The 19,959-nt window shown below is 46.1% G+C and overlaps 1 protein-coding gene across 7 annotated transcripts in view; it reads right to left on the reverse strand.

Moving 5' to 3' along the window:
* The window catches only part of KMT2D (lysine methyltransferase 2D), a 1,389,531-nt gene that overhangs the window by 963,270 nt on the left and 406,302 nt on the right, over positions 1-19,959 (reverse strand). For 5 of the 7 annotated variants that reach the window (XM_085600420.1, XM_085600417.1, XM_085600418.1 and 2 more), the window contains exon 12: positions 6,311-6,433. The exons of the other annotated variants lie outside the window; for them this stretch is intronic. In XM_085600420.1, coding sequence (XP_085456546.1) covers positions 6,311-6,433 — 123 coding nt within the window. The remainder of the gene's footprint in view (positions 1-6,310; positions 6,434-19,959) is intronic. 7 annotated transcript variants of the gene reach the window in all.

Genomic DNA, 19,959 nt, shown 5'->3' on the forward strand with positions numbered 1-19,959 from the left:
ACATGGTGGGTACCTTGGGGATGAACGAAGGATTAGTGAGGAGCACCACCCTGTCCTGCTGGAATTGAAGGTAAGGTTCTATTGCTGTGAATGCTTGAATTTCACTAATACGTCTAGTAGACGTGTTGGCCAAGAGAGGTATTTCAAATCACACATGTGAATTGGTTCACATGGGGATTTCATGAGATGAGACAGCAGAATGTTTGATTGCCCGTGCACTGGAGAAGGTCGAAATGGCAGGTAAGCTCTAAAAAGACCTTACATAAATTCCTTCCTGATTTAAATGTCTCCTATACCCCGAATATGCAGCCAAATGAACTTTAATCGAAGAATGAGAATGGCCAGCCTTGGCCAGAGATAAGAGATATGGCAAAACATCCTCCGGAGAAGAGAGTGGATAGCAGGAGTGTTTTGCACACCAGGAGCAGAATCTTTTCCAATTGGCTGAGTAACTCTACAGTGGAGGGAGCACAGGCCTTGATGAGCATGGAGCGGCACTCCTTCGAGATAGTTAAGTCACCAAACTCCGTGTGGTGAGGAGCCAGGCCGACAAGTGAAGAGAGTGAATCTGTGGATGAACCACTTGGCCTTGGTCCATGGAAAGCAGACGTTCCGAAGGATGAAGACGTATTGGAGAAGCCTTGGGTAGGCGAAACAGCTCAGTGAACCATTATTGCCTAGCCCACGCCAGGGCAATGAGAAAGATGCGGCAAGGTTCCTGTTTCATCTTCTGTAGAACTTTTGGTATTCGTGGCAACAGAGAACGCATAAGCAAATGCCCCTTCCCAGGAAAAATGGAAGGCATTCCCCAGAGAACTTGGCTGAGGAAATCTGCTGCCGTAAAATTCAAATTTTTTGTTGAGTCATGTAGCAAACCGATCCAGGGTTGGCGATCCCCCAACACTGAAAATGTTTTCCCAGCTGAACAGCATCCATCTTCCATTCATAACACTGCTTGGTATCTCTGCTGTGCAAACCGGCCCACTCGTTTAGCACCCCTGGAACGTGCTGGACTTGTAAGGAAATATTGTGGTGAATCAGCCAATTCCAAATTCACTGCGCCAGACTTGAGAGCCGGAGATCTCGTCCCTCCTTTCTGCAGATGGAACATGGTGGCTGTGTTGTCCGTTCAGACGAGAATCGACGAACCCTTTATCCTTGGCAGGAAGGAACAGAGCCCTAGAAAAACTGCCTTCAGCTCCAAGGGAGCTGGTCGGACCAGGAGTCTTTGGTCCGACCACCTCCCTTGGACCTGAAGTTCCTGGAGGTGAGTCCCCTCCATCCCTCCATGGAAGTTGTCATGATTAACAAAGGCTTCGGTGGAAAAAAGGATAGGCCTTGTGAGAGATTGCTTCTTAATGTCCAGCAAGACATTGCCCTGATCATCTGAGGCGTGATTGACAGTGATGTCGAAGGAGCCTCGAGCTTAGATCCATTGGGCTTCGAGCAGCTCCTGAAGGTCTCATCCGCAATCAAGGGTGAGGAATGAACGGGATGCAAGACGACATCAACTCTTACGGTTCCCAGTCACCGGGAAATTGCAGCGCTCCTCGTGGGTGCTTATCCCTGCGGCAGAACCACGCCGCTTCAAATTCTCAAGTAATCCCTCCAGCAGGAAGGACAAACGGGACGCACTCTCTGCAACCTTTTTGCGCTTTTTTTTATTTCCGAGGTAATATAAAGATATATGGCACAAAAAGTGAAAACATTTTTTTTTTGATAAAAACGACATTCTGCAGAATGCAAAGGGAACTTGGGTCACTGCCAGGAAATGATGTAACAACCAGCAAATTTAAAGGGGGCGGTGCCAAGTAAACAGTTGATCGAGAGCAAGGTATCTGGGATACCGAAACATGTAGATCTGTTCATGCCTGTGCAGTAAAGGAATTAAGAAAATAAAAAAAAGCGCAAAAAGGTTGCAGAGAGTGCGTCCCGTTTGTCCCTCCTGCTGGAGGGATTACTTGAGAATATATATATACACACATACATATATATATATATATATACACACACATATATATACACACACACACATATACATATATATATATATATATACACATATATATATATATATATATATATACATATATATACACACACACAGTTTTATATAGCCTGAACTTGACCCGAATCGGGTATCAGGGCGCTTTACATAGCACCAGTTGCGTTACATGAGGACACATTCATTTTTGTTAGGCACAGGGAGATTACGTGATTTGCCCAGAATCACAGGATGTTCAGCGTCATTGCAGAGTCTCGAACCCAGTTCCCCATATTCAAGGTCGACTGCCCTAGCCGTTAGGCCAACTCCAATCCCATTGATTTGTGAATCCTCACAGAAACAAACCTTCTTGAGGAATGGCGGGAACCATACTTTAAAAGACGAGAAATTGTTTTCCTCTGTGGGAAAAGCCATTGAGCGGTTGGTACCTAACATCGCTCCCAGAAACACCAGAAATTTGGAGGGAAGGAGTGAAGAATTTTCTCTGTTGAGATGGAGACCCAGGCGTTCGTGGACTACTTTGCACCTTGAAATGTTGGTGCCTTGACCAACCAGTCATTCAGGTAGGGAAACACCTGGTGACCGGAACGCCGGAGATAGGCTGCTACTGGCGCAAAACATTTGGTGTAAACACTGGGCGCAGACTTTAGTCCAAAAGTTAGCACCTTGAAAGGTAGCACCTGGAACCCGAGAAAACAACAGTAATTTGGGTGAATGGAAGTATGGAAGTACGCATACAGAAGATCCAGGGAGGTCATGTAATCTCCTGAATCCAATAGAAGGAGAATCTCCAGGAGCGACAACATCCTGAATGGCTGACTTTTGATAAACTTGTTCAACAACCTGAGGTCCAAAACCTGCCTCCATTTTCCAGTCTTTTTCTTTATCAGAAAAAAGTGGGAGTAGCAGCGCAGGTTGCGCTGACTCCATGGCACTACCTTGATTGACTGTCGATAAGGATCTTTATCTCCCTTTTGAGAAGCACCAGATGGCGGTGAGCAGTCTTTCTTGGGGAAAAATCCAAAGGTTGTTGAAGAAATTCCAGGGTGTGACCATAGTTGAAAACATGTAACACCCATCTTTCGGATGAAATGGAGTACCATTGAACGAAGAATTTGGAGCAGTGTTGAGCCAAATGTAGTGGGACGGGGGTGATGGGTGCCTGATAAATCTTATTGCCATCTGCCAGCATCATGGGATTTTCCCCAGATGCCGGGCGTCTTCGAGCTGGAGCCCTCGTGTAAGTCAGTGCAGGCGTCTGCCGAAAGGACTGAGCAGAATATGGAGGTTAGAACCTTGTTGGTAGTAGGGCTGAAAACGCTGCTGGAGCCGGGGCCAAGATGTAAATTGGCCCCTTCCTCGAAAAGAGGAGAACCTCTTCTGGTGCAGACTGGCTAAAGATTTCGCCGTATCTGTGTCAGATTTGATAGCCTGAAGTGCCTCATCCACATGTTTACTAAACAGGTTCTCCCCGTCGAATGGCATGTCAAGCACCTTAGCTTGGACTTCTGGGCAAAATGTCGCTTTCAGCCAACCTTGTCTGCGCAACACTGCAACGCCTTCCATCTGCCTAAAGGCAGTAGAAGAATTGTCCATCACCACATCAGTGGCTTCCGATGAGGCTCTCTCTCCCTCTAAAAGAATCTTTAGCTTCCTTCTTATCTTCAGGCAGAAATTCCAGAAAAGGAGCAATGTCCGACCACATCTGCCTATGGTACCTCCCAAGGATGGCCATGGCATTGGAGGCTCTGATGGCTGTAGTCACCAGCGCGGAAAATCTCTTCCCAATATTGTCCAACGTACGCCCTTCCTTGTCTGGGAGGGTGGTACATGGTGAAGCAGGGCTCTTAGATAGTCTTTGAGCAGCCTGCATTATTACAGAATCAGGCTTCGATGGCCAATCAGACATGCAGGAGTCTCCTCCAGCGGCCAGTAAATTTTTTCTAATTTTGGAATGACTCCTGTCACAGAAGTTGGATTTTTCATTAACTTAATGCCTTCTTGTCACAAGAAGTCGACACTAGGGATTGCCCTAACGGTCTGCGTGACAGCCTTGAAATCGTACAAGAAACATTCTGCTTGATTGACCGCATGGGGAGGTCAAAGCATTTCAATGCCCTCTCAAGAAGAGCATGGAAGCCGCGGAAATCTGCTAGAAAAGAATCAGCCACTGGCATCGTGGGAGCAGGCGGTGTGTGCGCCACATAATCCATTCATTCATCATGGACATCAGAATCCACTTGTGTCTCCGCTTCTTCCAACTGTTGGTCACCACTGTCTAATGCTCGAGCAGGAATCTGCAGGGGAGGTAAGGACTTTTGTTTTGGCGGAGCAGGTGGAGTTACTTGATCTGGAATAACGACAGGCTCCTCTTGTCGAGAAACTGGCTTCGGAGCTACATTAGCCTCATGCAAACATTTATAGTAGTCACTGAGCATCATACGCAAGTCCGTGACCAATGACATCGGAACGTTAATGGACGGTTCCTGAGGACGGCCCTCCTCTTCCTGCTCATAATAGGGGTAATGTTCTTGAAAGGTGTCCAAGTGCTGCACACCTGAGCGTGTGTCAGAAAAGGAATATTCCCCCTCCAAGTACGCATAAGTGTCAACTGGTTGGTCTTCCTCCGATTCTTGGCACTTTAACCTTAGTTGAGAGGGGCTGTAAGCGGGGCCACAAGGGCCTTCATCCTCCAATTCCTGAAAATCCATGAGGCAAGATGGAGGCAGAGGAAATTTTTTGGAAAGGTCCTGTAACAATGAAGTAATTGTTTTGGAGACTGCAATGTCCATTTTCGTCGACAGGATCGTCACCAGAGGCTGCGCCAACGGTGTGGAAGCATCCATCGACTGAGTGTAGGTGCTCGTCGACGACGAAGTTTTAACGATGTCAAGCTCCTTAAGAAGCAGTCAATCACATCACCACTTCAGTCTTAGTCGACGCCACAACCGCGGTCGTCTTGACCTTCGATGTCACTGAAGAAACCATTGAATGAGTCCTCGTTACGACGGTCTTGGGTGGAGAATGCCTCGTCAGCGAGCCAGTCGACGGGCGGATTTTCTGTGAGGGAGTATGTGGCACAGAAGGAGGAGCAGAACCAGATCTTTTTTGGGCATGAAACGAGCCAGGTTGCTCCTTTTTTGCCCCCCCTTTTTTCCACAGAAGACTCCTTGCTCTGAGATCTTGACTCTCTGGGATCTCTCTGGACAGAAAAAGGATCCTCTTCCTTCCTTAGAGGAGGTATGAGGCCGCTCCTCACTCTCGGAGTCAGAATCCCTCAAAGATTTCCTCTTTTGGAGCCAAATGAGAAGTCTTCCTTCACGATCTTTGAGGGTTTTTGAGGAAAAAGTCCAGCAGTGCTTACAGTCGTTATGTTTGTGATCTGGATAAAGGCAGTATAAGCACTCTTTATGAGGATCTTCAGAGACGAGACTAGACTTTCCACAAGTCTTGCAGGGCCTAAACAGCCCTTTATTAGACACTGACATTCTCCAGAAAATACAGAAATAAAAGGGTAAACTCACTTTCTAGCAGCACCTCAGTTGAAGAGAAGGTTGAGAAAAAGGGACTGCTAGCTCAAAGTTGAAAAGATCAAGGTAGAAACACTGACTGAGCAGAGCTCAGGGAGACTCCCTAACACACAACGTGCTGTAAGAAATCTGATGTATGGTAGCCCTGCAGGGGATGGATACTCAAGGGTCGGTGATGTGATTGGCTGGAGTTTAGATTTTCTTTAATGAGGCTAACTGGTTACTAAATGCTATTTATTTTCAAGGGAGATTGTCCTTTTAACTTTTATACTGCTATTTTACTGTTACCGTGGGACTCCCACCATGATGACGGGGAAGATTCAAGCACGTGAATCTATAAAAGATACAATACTGGAGAATTTTCAGACCTAACCAGAAAGCATGTTCATTTAGAAAGAGTTCATATTGCAAAACTACTTTGTATAGAAGTGGTGAAGTAATAAACCCTGAAAATAAGCTCTGTATAGAGACTAGCTCAGTAGTGTAATGGCTGTGCTCCATGAAAAATTCCTATACATGATCTGCTGCCAGTAGCGAAGGACTTTCAACTGAACTGAGGAGAATCAAGCCTTCTGAAGATAGAGACAACAACTGCAGACCTTATACAAAAACAGACTAACTATTGATGACGTGTTCAGCCCCTCCTCCAAGTCCCTGCAAAGTCATTCTCTAAACTGGACCTCAATCTTCACCTCCAAAACGTAAATCACATTGTAATTTACCAAAGACTAAGCGGCTTATGGCAGCATAGCTGGTGGAAGACTAGGCTTCTTACCGCTAGTGTCTCAATGGAAGAAGTAGTAGATTTTAAGCGCGATCTTCCTCGTCCTCTGCTCCCACATCCTCCCCCATTTCCACCGCGCGGGCGACGCCTTCCAGGAAAACTGCTGCTACGACCCTGAATGATAGGAAGAAACAGTCCGTGTATGAGCAACAGAGGAGTGTAGAATATGACATCTACTGACCAGGCGTACTAACAGCCTCTCTCTGCTTTTTTCCACCTCACACCATACCAAATCTGAAAGTTAAAAGTACTAACCTGTAGAAAGAGTTCTCCAGAACAATTGTCACCAAGAGTCAGTTCTACCATTGTAATGGAACCTCTGATTCTAAAGAGCCATTTTTGTTTCCTCATTTTCCTTGAATGTTTACGGCATTTAAATATTACATTCTGAACACACCCTACAAGTCATCCGTTTACTTTATAAAAATGTTAACACAATGACTAGAGATCATCTTCGAAAGTGAGGCTGGGCAAGTCGCTTGTGACTACAGGGAGGATAGTGATGCTTAACTAATGTTGGCAAGAATATTCTCATCAGGTGTGGGTTTTTCTCAAAATTCAAAACCTTATGCAACTAAAATGTTGGGTAGTAACCTACCAAAAATAGAATAGGAGCAATACATTAAAAACGCACTAAAAGAATATTTTGAGGCTGGCCAACTTAATATAATACCCAAGGAACAATGTCAAAACTAGTATCAATCAAAAGTAAGAACGGAGATAAGGTTTAACATCTTGTGAGTTACACCAGACAATTGCATACTTAAACAGTAGAAACCAGTGAATTGAACTCTCAGAGTACAGATGGAATGGCGTACACCTTATCAAGTAATATCGATCAAACGCCATTTATAGAAAGCATTTTTTTTATTTTAGAACTTAAAATAGCTCTCAAACAATTAAATTGTCTCCTAAAGTATATAAACAGCTAAGTAATTATCAAAATTTTGCCAGACTGATAAAGCATATTTTTTTACTAAGAGTGCTGTAGTGTCAGAAAAGTCGAACTAAAGTCATTGAGGACTAAGACCTTGTAAAGAAATGCCCCTTTTTGCATGATCCTCAAAGGTTTGGACTGATGCTGCTGGTTTTTCGACTTAGAGTGCAAAGAGGCCTGCTAAACATACATCAGTGCCTGTGCTCTGACCCTTATAAGGGTACTGTTTTATTGGCTTACACCCAATTGGCATAACAACTTACTTTAAATCCCTAGTATATGGTACTAGGCATATCCAGGGCCTGGGAAGTTGCCCCATATGGCTGCAGCACTTATTGCGCAACCTTGAGTGTGACAAAGTTAAAACTTGTCTCCCAGCCTGCCACTGCAGACTGGAAGATACAGTTTTAAGCTGCTAACTTGACTTTTCTATTTAAAATAATGGCAAAGTCTAAACCTCCCCTTTTAATATACACAAGTCACTCCAAAACAGGACATGCATTTGTATATGTCCTAAAATAAAAACCCCAAATTGTTGTTTTCAAAGTGGAGAGAAAAGTAGCGCCATTGGCAAGTGCAGGGTAAACGGTAGACCACTCAGCTGTGCTAACTACTGAATGGGAATACTAAAGCTGGTACTTCAAGGTATCAAAATAATGTTTACATAAAGTTCGACTTGGGCATCAAGTCGAGTTTAATGTCACTTATGAGTAAAAAAAAAAAACACCTTTTTAAAAAGTTGCCACTCTGTTGACCACATTTCCCAGTGGTCATTCGCAGATGGTGGCCACAAGACAGCCTTCTGCCCTCCTGGGGAGAACCTTGAATGACTCCCAAGACAGGACACAACAGAGGCCTGCTATTGGAAGGTGTTCTCTCTCCCTGACTGGAAGTCACACAGGATGTGATCACAAAAAGTGAGCTTCAAAGGGGAAGCCCCCTTTGTAGGGTAAATGGTGGACAAACACTAGAGGGGCTGCTCTTTTGTTTTGGAAGGCAGGTTGGCATTGGGGGACAGAGGGGAAAACGAATGCCAAATTGTGTTTTCCCATGGGCGTGTAGCCCTCAGGTAGCCATACCTCTAGGATGGGCTGCCAAGCTCCATGCACTGAGAAGGGGTTCTGCCATCTTGGAAGGGACCAGAATCTTGCATTCTGGGATAGCTAGATGCCACACATAGCAGGAAGTCATCAGGGAGGAAGGGACCTAGTAACCCATTGACTAGTAACGTGTGAATACATTGAGGGCACTTTCTGGTAATAATATGGCACCCTTGGCAGCCAGACCTCAAATCCGGTCTGGACTGGAGAGAGGACAGAAGGACTGCGCTGCTTTTCCCTGGACCTGGCAAGAGAGACTGCACCAATCGCTGGACTGCACCTGCTAATTATTGGGCTAGCAAAAAGAGAACGGTGTCTGATGCCTGGCTAGAGAAAAAGTCACTCCTGGGCCCCAGACAGACGAGAGGAGCTCCAAGAGTCAGTTAGCTAACTTCCTGTTAAAGCACCAGGACCACAAAAGCTGAAAAATCCCATCTTAGCAAGTCGGTAGCCACAATCCCTTACTCACCACTGACGTGCAGCGGGGGAGACAGAGTCCCAATGCTCAAAAGCTGCACAAGAGTCTGGCCAGCTTAGGACAGTCGGAGTGCAGCTTGGTGGCCCAAGGAGGACACTAGCTCTCACCAAAGGGACCCACTGGTTTCTTTGTGACCAAAGACCATTAGTCCAGTGGCAACTGCAATTTTACTGGACCAACCAGGACTTCGAGGGACATCGACCCCATGTGGCCAAAGTCGCCTCACCAAGACTGAAGTAGCCCTCGAAAGCCCCCTGTTGACCTTAGAGCATCCTCAGCATCTTGTATCCCTTGCATCAGCACCACACCATTGAATTCTATGGCAGGTCACCCATAGAGCCTGGAACCGGGATGGAGACTGCTTGGGTGACAAGGTAACTGTCTTACAACTGTTACTGCCCCCCACCCCCCACGAGCCGGAGCTGGTCACCTAAAGTAGGCCAAACTACCCGAACACCACTTTTAAAAAGTTTTCCAAACCTTTTACTAACCACGTTAGTTGTCAATGCTTGTTTGCATTTTGAGTGTAAAGCTTCGTTTTCTGTTGTATTTAAAAATCTATATCTCCAGAACCCTCTGGTCAATTCTTTACATTTTAGTGTCTAAAAATTAATAAAAATAAGATCTATTTTTAAGAAATGCGGTCTGATTTCTTGTGTCATGTGACATTCTTATTTTGTTGTTTTGGTACTTCAAAATGCTTAACACTTGTTCCTTTGATTAACGTTTTCACAATATTAGGAGTGCATCCTAATTTCCTTGTTCACATTGAACTTTCCAATTCAAATTGCATGAATCTGTAATCACTTTTGTTTTCAATCACTAATTTTTCAATTAATTTCCATTAAGTTAAGTTAAGTTTATTAAGTATCCATTTCAATCACACTTAAAACAGACCAAGCCAACGCGTTTCATCCCTTATAGGGACTTCATCAGGGACTAAACTTTTTTTTAAAACTAATAATACTTTTCACTTAGTAAAATCAACAACTCAGGTTCTTATTTTTACATTGCGCTTTCTAAATCTTTTGATTTTTTTTGTTGTGTGTAATTTTTAATCTAACATAAAACCAGTTCCATTTCAAGGAGTGTATCGCTCAACATTTCTGTACCAAGCTCTGTCCGGTATACAGACTAATATATACACACCATCCCCAAATATTTAATTAGTCTGTGCATTCCTTAAACCAAAAGACACCAACTTTTTAAAGAGGAATTGCAGTTACCAAGTGTGTACTGCCGAACTAACACCTCTAGTACTCCTCAAATGTGCATACAAAAAGATCACTTCTTTATTTTCAATTTGATTTATTCTCCTTCTCAAAATTCTTCTTGTACATTCATTCCCCGCTTAAATGTCTAGGCTACTATTGTCAAGAAAATCATTTCATGTGTTAATACGCCGTTAGCTTTTCTATCTCTTCCTCTTGTTTATTAAGTTATATTTCTCCTTTTTTCTTTCCAACATGCTCAATGCAGTGTCAGCGAGCCATCTCTTGATTAATTTCCAAGCCCTACAACAGAGTAAACCTATGTTCCGGGCAGAACTAGAGTTCCTCTTCTTTCATATACTGAATCATTTCTCCAACATATTACATTATTCCAGCATTATCATACAGTTCCTTCAGACTCCATATTCCTTCTTCTGATCTTTGTCCCTTCCCATGGGGTTATCTCATATCTACCGAGGCCTCTTACCTTTTGAGCAGCCTTTTGGCATGTGCAAGGTCTGTTATCTTTAGAGCAGCCTTTCGGCATCAAAAGGTAAGAGACCTTGGGAGATATGTGAGATAACCCCATGTCCGACCCCTTCTTACCGGACAGGGAGCATGAGCTAACTTTGTTAACTATTTTACAAATCCTACAGACTTAGCGATCTGAAGCACAGCAGCACTATGCGCAAGTCAGAGCCGATAATATCACGATACAGCGCTCATTGTCAGAAGCTACTAGTAAAATTACTAATCTTACTGTAAAGATGGGAGAACTCCAACAACGAGTTTCAGATATAGAGGATGGAGCTGCGGTCACTCAAAAAACAGAGCAATACGATAGCCATCTGCAGTTTGTACAGGTTAAGCTTGAAGATATGGAAAACCGTCAAAGACAAAATAACCTGCGTGTGTTTGGAATACCGGAAGGGAGGCAAGGAGAGGACCCACAGCAGTTCATTGTGCAGCTGTTTAGAAAAGCATTTCCGGAGCTATCAGACTGGGACATGGCGTCTCAAATACAGACGGCACACAGACTGTCCATCATTCGCCTTGCGGTGTCAAATTCTATGTCAGGACCGGAGGCTCTGATTAGGCTTTTCTTCCTCCGCTTTATTCATTACATAAATCACACAGCAGCCAGAAAAGCAACAGAATTGATTTTATCCCAGCAACTTAGGGAAAAAAGATCCTTTAAACAAGAAAAAACAAAGTCCATATTTAGAACTACATATCCCATCAGTCCATAGGGGGCCGTGACAACCCAAGTCCTTTCATAGTGTTCATGAAGGGTAGATAGCTCTTCCATTTTGAATGACCCTCCTCTTTCTTCGCTCCTTCGCAGCCAGTTAAGTTTCTTTTTGCCATTCTTCTGTATACTTGCTTATACTGTTTCAGGTTCGTGACGCCCCGGAGCACTGCTTTTATTGCTTTCTGTGCCCGGCAGCGTTTAAGGGCTTCATTTGGCGTGTTTACTTTCCACAGATTCCTTACGGCCGCGGGAGCGTTCTCGCTCCTTACGCGTCCGCCTCCAATTGTCCCGCAGTGCTTCTCACTGCTGTGAGCCTGGTCTCCGCCCCCCCCCCGCTCCCCCCCACGCCCTTCAGGGATGTATTCTCCCCTAATCCTTTAATTGCACGCCCCACTGGGGGTCCGTATTGCGGCTTTGCCGCCTGAATCGCCTGCGGGAGGGTCCCCCACCCCCGAAGTGCTGCACTGAGGGTGACCCTTAAGAACCTTGCAGAGGGTGAACAAGGATGCTTTTGAGCGCCTGAGAAGCGCTTTTTTTGCTAAAGCGATTGTCCCCTCCCCGGCGCCACTTCCTGCCCCGGAGCCTGTTGCCTCTCCTCCGCCAGCTTTCCTGTCTCCTGTTTCGCCAGCGGATACTAATGACAAGGAGGGGTCCTCGCGGTCTTGGCGCCCGGCCAGCTCTTCCGCCGCATTGCAACAGGATAGTACAGGGCTTGCTGGACCCAGATGAAATAATTCACCCGCAGTCAGCCGCCTGGACGCCTGGTGACAAGGAGGCCAAGTTTGTGGCAGGTCGTCTCTGCAAGGCCCTAGAGAAGGAGTCCAGGGGGTGTTTGAGGGCAGAGTGTCCATATCCCACTCTAGAAGGGAAAGTAGCCTTTTCCCCCTGGAACTTGATTCCAAGATGGCCGCCTTCCTGGCAAAGTACATGAAGGATCCCCGTAAGGGCATTGACTGCTCCTGGTGCTCCTGTCAGGATAAACTCCTGGATGCGATAGGGCCCCTTACAAAAATATTGAACATGGTGGAGGAGGCGAAAGCGACAGGTTCCACCAATACCCCGAAGTTCTGTCGAACTGGGCCCAGCAGGCGGTAATATTCTCTGGGTAACACCAATTGCACCTTATCGACTGAACGGCAGCGATCCCTTCTCATCAAGTTAGACCCTAAATTAGGCGGCTTGGTCTCTTCGGAGGCAAGGGCAGTGGCACAAGGGGGCCTCTTTGGAGATCCCTTTGTCAAGGAGCTGGGATAAGTTGTGGCCACTTTCCCCTCGTTGGACAAGGCCCAGTCCAACATCAAGAGGGTTTTTCAGCCCCTTTTTTCCAAAGGGACCAGTCGCGGTAGGGGCCACGCGACCGGCAGTGGTGGACAGCAATATCCTGTTAAGGGACAAGGCTCCAGCAGGGGCAGTATAACTCCACCGCAAATTACACCAATTTCTATCCTACCAGAGGCCAACAGTTCCGAGGCCAGAGCGGCTTAAAAAACAACGCAGGCGGTGGTGGTGCTAACGGTGTCGTACCTGCAGCGCAGGTTTGTATCGGGGGCCGGCTAGCAGCTTTCCGGAGCGCTTGGGCACAGCTTACAACAGACGCTTGGATTCTGCAAACCATCCGGGGGTTTACATCGAATTCTACGATCTTCCCCATCAAGACTTTTTTCCACGCCCCATCACTTTCTCCGTTGCCGATGCACAGCTGGTCGACTAAGAGGTTTCCGGACTGCTCCGCAAAGGAGCCATTTGTCACTCAGCTTTGCATCCGAACGGATTCCTCAGCAACATCTTTTTGGTGGACAAAACCAATGGGGAAAGGCGTCCGGTAATCAACCTCAAAGAATTCAATGGGTGGTTGGTTTACCGACATTTCAAGATGGAGGAGATTAACCTCCTCCGGGACATCCTTCTCCCGGGCGATTGGATGGTCAGGCTGGACCTCAGAGATGCTTACCCAGTGGTTCCCATTCATCTGCTGCATCAACGTTTTCTCCAAATTTTGCTGGCACCATCAGATTTTCAAATTTACCGCCCTTTCGTTCGGTCTTTCATCGGCACCTTGGTGCTTCACAAAGGTGCTCCACCTGGCGGTGGAGTTCCTACGGAGCCAAGGTATTCGGATGATTGTTTACCTGGACGACATCTTGCTTATGGCACAATGTCCCAGGAAGTTGACTGCTCAACTTCAGCAGGCGGTTTCCCTCTTTTAGGGGTTGGGTTTTGTCATCAACGGAGACAAGTCAGTTCTCACCCTGGCTCAGATCATAGTGTTTTTAGGGTTTATCATGGATTCAATCCCCTCTTCCTTAAGAATGCCATCCCGGAAGATGGCCAAGATTCGACACAAGTTGAGGCAGACCATCTCCAAAACCCATACCTCACTCAGATTGCCCGGGTGGTGGGCCTTCTCTCCTCATCCATCCAGGCAATCTTCCCGGGGCCCCTTCACTACCGAGCCCTGCAACGCCTAAAGGCACATAATCTAGGGAACCAGGGGGTGCAACAAGGCAGGGGCGCATCGGTGCCCGGAGACCCCTCACAGCTAGTCCACCAACGGGACGGCCCATCCCCTTCATTGCACTGTGGAGACCTAGCCGTTTGACCATTGCCCGGTGGAGCTACCTTGTTAGCTATTGAGGAGATGGGCTGCAGAGTACCCCCTTGACCGTCACCTACCCAGTCGGACATTGGGCAGACTTTTATTCGTCTCTCTGCCGTATCCCCTCCCTGTTACCCTTTTACTTTACCCCCTCACCCTTCTACGCACCAGTAATCAACAGATGTAACTTGTAACTTATGTATTTTTTGTAACAATGTTTTTCTAACTGATGTAACTTTCCTCATTTAAAGCGGTCCGATACCTCCGGCTCTAGCCAGCGCTATATAAAACTCAAGTAAATAAATAAATAAATCTCAGGAGAGGTCTGTCATACGACCAGACAGTTCCTCTCTCTGAGGAGGTAAAAGAGGAAATGTAATGGTGGCTCACCCACATGGAAGCATGGAACAGCAGGGCTAATTGTGGGTCAGTCCCGGACCTGGTTATCGACTCAGACGCCAGCAGGGCTGGGTGGGGCACCCGTAGCAGTGAGTTCTCCACCGGCGGCGTCTGGTCATTAGATGACCAGGATTTGTACATCAATTGTTTGGAGCTCCTGGCGGGGTCGTTCGCAGTCCGATGCTAAACCAGAGACAAGGTGCATTCATGTGTCCTGTTGAAAATGGACAACATCTCAGCGGTCCGCTACGTCATCCATCTGGGAGGCCTCGTTCCTGAGCCATCGCGAATATAGCAAAGGAGTTTTGGGACTATTGCCTGGCTCATCACATATCGGTGACAGGGAAGTATCTGCCGGGTCAAGCCAACCAAGTGCCAGATTGGAACTCCAGGCATCTGAGGGATTCCAGCCAGTGGAAATTGGACAGTCACGTCTTCCAATGGTTGCACGACCAATGGGTGCCATTCTCGGTGGACCTCTTTGCGTCCCATCTGGATCACCAGCTCCCGTGTTTTTTTCAGCTGGAGACATGATCCTCTCGCAGAAGCAACGGAAGCGTTCCTCCAGGAATGCAGTCAGGAGAAGGGTTATGCCTTTCCCCCCTTCTCAACGGTGGTGCGGACGGCGGCCATGATCCGACGACAGAGCGGAGGTGGTGGTGGTAACTCCGTATTGGAGGTTCCAAGTTTGGTTTCTAGTTCTTGGGATTCTCCAATCCTACTCCCCCGGTTTCCTCATCTCCTTCTGAATCCGGACGAGGAGCAGAAGCATCTTATCACCCAGGGTTCTCTCCGCCTCATGGCATGGCGGCTTTCAGGCGACGTTGGTCACTCCCTGGACTTTCGGGACCGGCTGAGGCCCTCTTATCCAAAGCCTGGGCAGACAGCACATCGAAGCGCTATCGCTCCGCCTGGACTAAATGGTTGCGTTGGAGTCTTCGACGGGATTTGGATCCCATGGTCGCAGGCATTGTTCCCGTTCTAAACTTCCTAGCAGAGTTGGCAGACGGCCTGGCATATCGTTCCACAATTTCAGCGGCTCATTGTCCGGTCGAGGGAGCCCCTATTGGGGAACACCCTTTTGTCTGTAGGCTCCTGAGGAGTATTAGTCTTTCATTGCCCTCGGAGCAACGCTACTCCATCTTCTGGGACATCATTCTGGTTCTGAATCCCTTCCTTGGCAATCCAACCGGTATCTTTCACTAAAAGAAATTTCTGCAAAATTGGCAATGCTGTTATGCCTGGTTTCTTGTCACAGAGTCTTGGACATCCGAGTGCTTGACATCTCGGCGAGGATTTTTTCTCCAGACAGGATTACGTTTACAGTGGGTCACCGTACCAAGATATCATCTAGAACGATTTCGTATCCAGCCTTTTCAGATGTCCCCAAACTGTGTCGTGAACTGCTTCGAGGCGTACGAAGATGGGACACTAGAATTTCGCCCTCCAGGCAAGAGCCAAGTTCTTATTGCCTTATGAAAACCGCACAAAGCAGTCTCCTCACCCACTATAGCTAGGTGGGTGTGGTGGGTCATGCAAGAGGCAGGTATTGACACCAAACAGTTCGGAGCTCATTCAGCCAGGGGTGCGATGGCTTCTAAAGCTTTTTCCCTGGGAGCCCGTTTGGAGGACTTGATGCACGCCGCAGATTGGTCCTCTGATTCCACCTTTAAGCGGTTTTATTTTAAACCAGTTGTGGATGTGGCCCAGTGATGGTAAGTAAGCTTTGAACTAGCATAATCAGAGTCTCCGGTCCCGACAGAATCGAAATTTGCCTAGCATATGTAACTAAGTTTTAATTCTATTAAGGACACGGAGGCGAGGATTATCCCACCCGGTGCACGATGTAGTGCGAACCTGCCCGTATGTACGCAAGTAATCAAGTTTGTGTTTTTCTTGGTGTATATTGCCCTGTCAATTACAGTACCCTCTCTTCCATTAGCAATGATGTTCGGGATGGATTTACGATGTTTGATATCGAGTAATCTCACGTTGTTCCCTTATGTTTTAGGGAATGATGGTTCTAAACAGGATCAATAACAATTTGGAGTGACTTGTGCGAAGAAAGAGGAGGGTCATACAAAATGGAAGACCTATCTACCCTTCATGAACACTATGAAAGGACTTGGGTTGTAACGGCCCCCTATGGACTGATGGGATGTGTAGTTCTAAATATGGACTTTGTTTTTTCTTGTTTAAAAGATCTTTTTAGGTCTCGCCTGGCGTTCGCAGCGCGCAGCGCTGCCCTCGCCATGCGAGGGCCTTTTGTAAACCATTCAGATTCGAAAGCTAGATATGCACGCGTACGGACGGACATAAAAATGCACGCGCACCGACATGTGCACGCATGCTAGCCTGGACAGCCCGACTCCATCTTTGTTTACTTTAAATGGACTTACGCGCTCTCATCCACTTTTTCGACGGCTCATGTGGACAGCCCTTGGAATAGTCGCCGCTGCTTCTGCTCTTCTTCACGGCACGCTTCAAGCTGTTACTCCTGCCGGCACTGCACATCTTCTTCCCTGGCTTCGCGGCCGGGTTAGCTGCCTTGACCTTCCGGGGACGGTAATTGTTTTCCTTTCCTGTTGTGGGAGCTTAAAGGCATCGTAAACCCGAGCACGCATCTCCACAGCAGGTAGCAGTTGGACGTTGATACCCTTACAGAGGCCGCGCGCTGTGCAAGGCAGCCACAAAAAGTGAATTCACGTGCCTTAAATTACAACCATTCTGGGTCTTTTAATTTGAATTGAGGTACAGTTTATTCCCTCCTTGCATTCCATCTCAAGTTTCACTGCTCTCCCAGCAAAAGCTGGCCTCCATGTGGCAACAGACCATAGTGAGTCCCAGAATAAAACAGGAATTAAAGTCCTCTCTTCCACTAATCTTATGAAGGGAAGTGCGCACCGAGGTGCTCATCAGTGTTTGACACCCACTCCAGCTCTATGCCAAACGAGATATATATTACAGGGAAAGGCTTCTCCTCACACACAGAGGACTATGCTGTGCACCGAGGTCACAGCGTGACGAGCAGAGGCAGCATTGAGTTCTTGTACATGAGGAAGGCAGCTGGCTTACGTGGGTATAATTCCATTTGCGGTGTCCACCTCTTCCTACAGTATTTAATTGTGTGTTTCAGCATTCGCTATACCAGGAGTAAGAAGAGCAGTGCTTCATTTCAACACATTTTCGATTATTTCTGATTTCTGCCTCTGCTCTCCCATTAGAGTTGATTTTTCAATCACATTTGCACAGTAATTTGAAATGATATTTTTTTTCTGTTACAATTGCGTCTTTCAAGTTTAAAAATATGATCTGCATGAAATAGTTCCATAAAATGAGAAACATACAAATAGTAGAAAGCAATGAAGAGCAGCTTTTGTTATTTGCAGCCTTTTTATGGAGAGTGCATTCTTTATATTCTTTTAGACTATTTTCAAGAGGGACAATGAAAACGCCTATTTTCCAAAACGACTGACTCCTTCTACTATAAAGTATGCAGGATTCCGCTTCACCATTGTCCTTAATTTGTCTCTACGGTTTGACACATGACATGCTCTTGCACTTATCCGCCAGCTGAGCATTTCCGGTTTGATTCCTGTGTTTGTGAAACTGCTCCTTTTCAAAGAAGGCTGACGACATAGACCAGGTGATGAGTGCACAAGGCATGGCGGGATGCGTGGAACCAATGTAGGAGACCATTAACTGGCATAAAATTAGATTAACATGTTTTGGTGTTTTCTTTGTTTCGTAGTGGAGTAATGCTTGGTGGGCTTTTATGTCCAACTTACTGTTTTTCTTGTTGGTGACTTGACATGGAGAGTAATATGCAGGTTTTGTGTTTGTGCAGAGTAACTCACACTGCGACCACTGCGTAAATATTTGCCCATCATTATTTCAGTATAAGCATGTAATTAACTGTGGGTATAATGAAATTATTTAATGAGAATAGGAAAGTGATTGTTCCAGAATATGTGTTAACTTATTCAGGAATTAAGCTATAACTGAACCTTCCAGGATAATGTGCTGCATGGCTAAACACTTATAAAGGTCCCAAAGGCCAGACCTATTGGCTATGCCAATGCTTGTTTCCCTATGTTTTTGGGATAAAATAATTTGTTGCTTTTCTGGCTGCTGTGAGATTTATGTAATGAATAAAGCGGAGGAAGAAAAGCATAATCCTCGCCTCTGTGTCCTTAATTGAATTGAAACTTACCGTTACATATGCTAGGGGCAAATTTAGATTCTACAGCTCCTAATGGGGGCCTAATGCACGCCCAATTTTGGTTTACATTAGTAACTTTCTTCTGAGGCAAGCCATCTCCATTAAAGCACGACCAACTACCCCAGTATTAATAGACTCATTGTCAATAGTGGTTCGCTCGGATCTATGCAAGCCCACAATGGACAGGTGGTGACAACTTATAAATCCTTTAACGGCTGCTGGAGCACAAGCTTTCTTACAGGAGCCGGCAAGACTTAAAATTGTCAAAGAGGGTCAAAGATAGTTCTGTAATAGTGAACAGGAGGCAGCACAAAATTTGTTTACAATAAGAGGGGGCTGGGGTACATAAGCTATAAGAACTTCCCCTTTTTTTCTTCTCTTTCTGACTTGATTAATAACTCTATGGCGGGCTTTTAGTCTGCCCCTTTCCTTTCCTATCTTTCCTTTCCTTCATAAGGTGTGAAATATTTTTAGTTCTTCTCTTTTTCTTTGCCCCTCACTTTCTTTTGTGGAAGGGGCAGGTCATGGTCAGGAGGTAGGGAACACGGTGGGTTGGAGCTCTCGGCCTGTTGAGTAGACAGTCCAGGGATTGGGGTGACTCCTCTAGCTAGAGTAAGGGAGGGGGTGGCTGGCATCTTGGGGGGGGGGGGGGGGGGGGGTGATTTTAATTGTACCATGGAATATGCTAAGGATTCAACTAATCAGCGTACCTCTTTAGGAATGAGGAAGAATAGGGCTTCCATTCTTGAATTAGCTTGCTTACATTGTCTCAGGGATGTATGGAGGTCATTATACCCAATGTCACCTGGTTACACGTACTACTCTTCACCCCACAAGAAGTACTCTAGGATTTATTTGGCTTTTGCTAACACTATTCTAGTGTCTGCAGAGATGAAGTCTACCCTAGAGTAACATAGGATCACAACCCTATTCTATTATCTTTTTGTAGCCAGGTTGAAAAAAGACAGGTTAATTTCTTCCCCCCGTCATTTACTCATGGAAAAGGAATATTTAAGCAGGTTTTTATAAGAGGTATTACCCAGCAGTATATATACCAGAAAAACAATAAAAAGGAACTCTATATGAGGGGAACTCGACAGGCTGTAATACAATTAGAAATCTCACATGCCGGTTCCATCAAACAGAGGAGACGAGATCAACAGGATTTATATTTCTCCTTGACCGAGAAGCGACTACAGTTGGGAACATACTGAGGGAGAAGGTAGCAGCTAGCTACCATAAATATCTCGCTCTTCAAAATAAATATGGTGAGCAGGTAGGGAAAGTACTCGCGCACCAACTAGCTGAAAAAAGGGGAAGAGTCAGATTAAGGCGATTAAAGGGAAGGATGGTGCCCTACACATACAGGCAATATTAGAACAATTCAGTGGATTTTACCAGAAATTATACGGCCAAGGTAATGGGTTTGATGCACCGGGGTTTAG

Source organism: Triturus cristatus, chromosome 4_2 (assembly GCF_964204655.1).
Source record: "Triturus cristatus chromosome 4_2, aTriCri1.1, whole genome shotgun sequence".
NCBI lineage: Eukaryota > Metazoa > Chordata > Amphibia > Caudata > Salamandridae > Triturus > Triturus cristatus.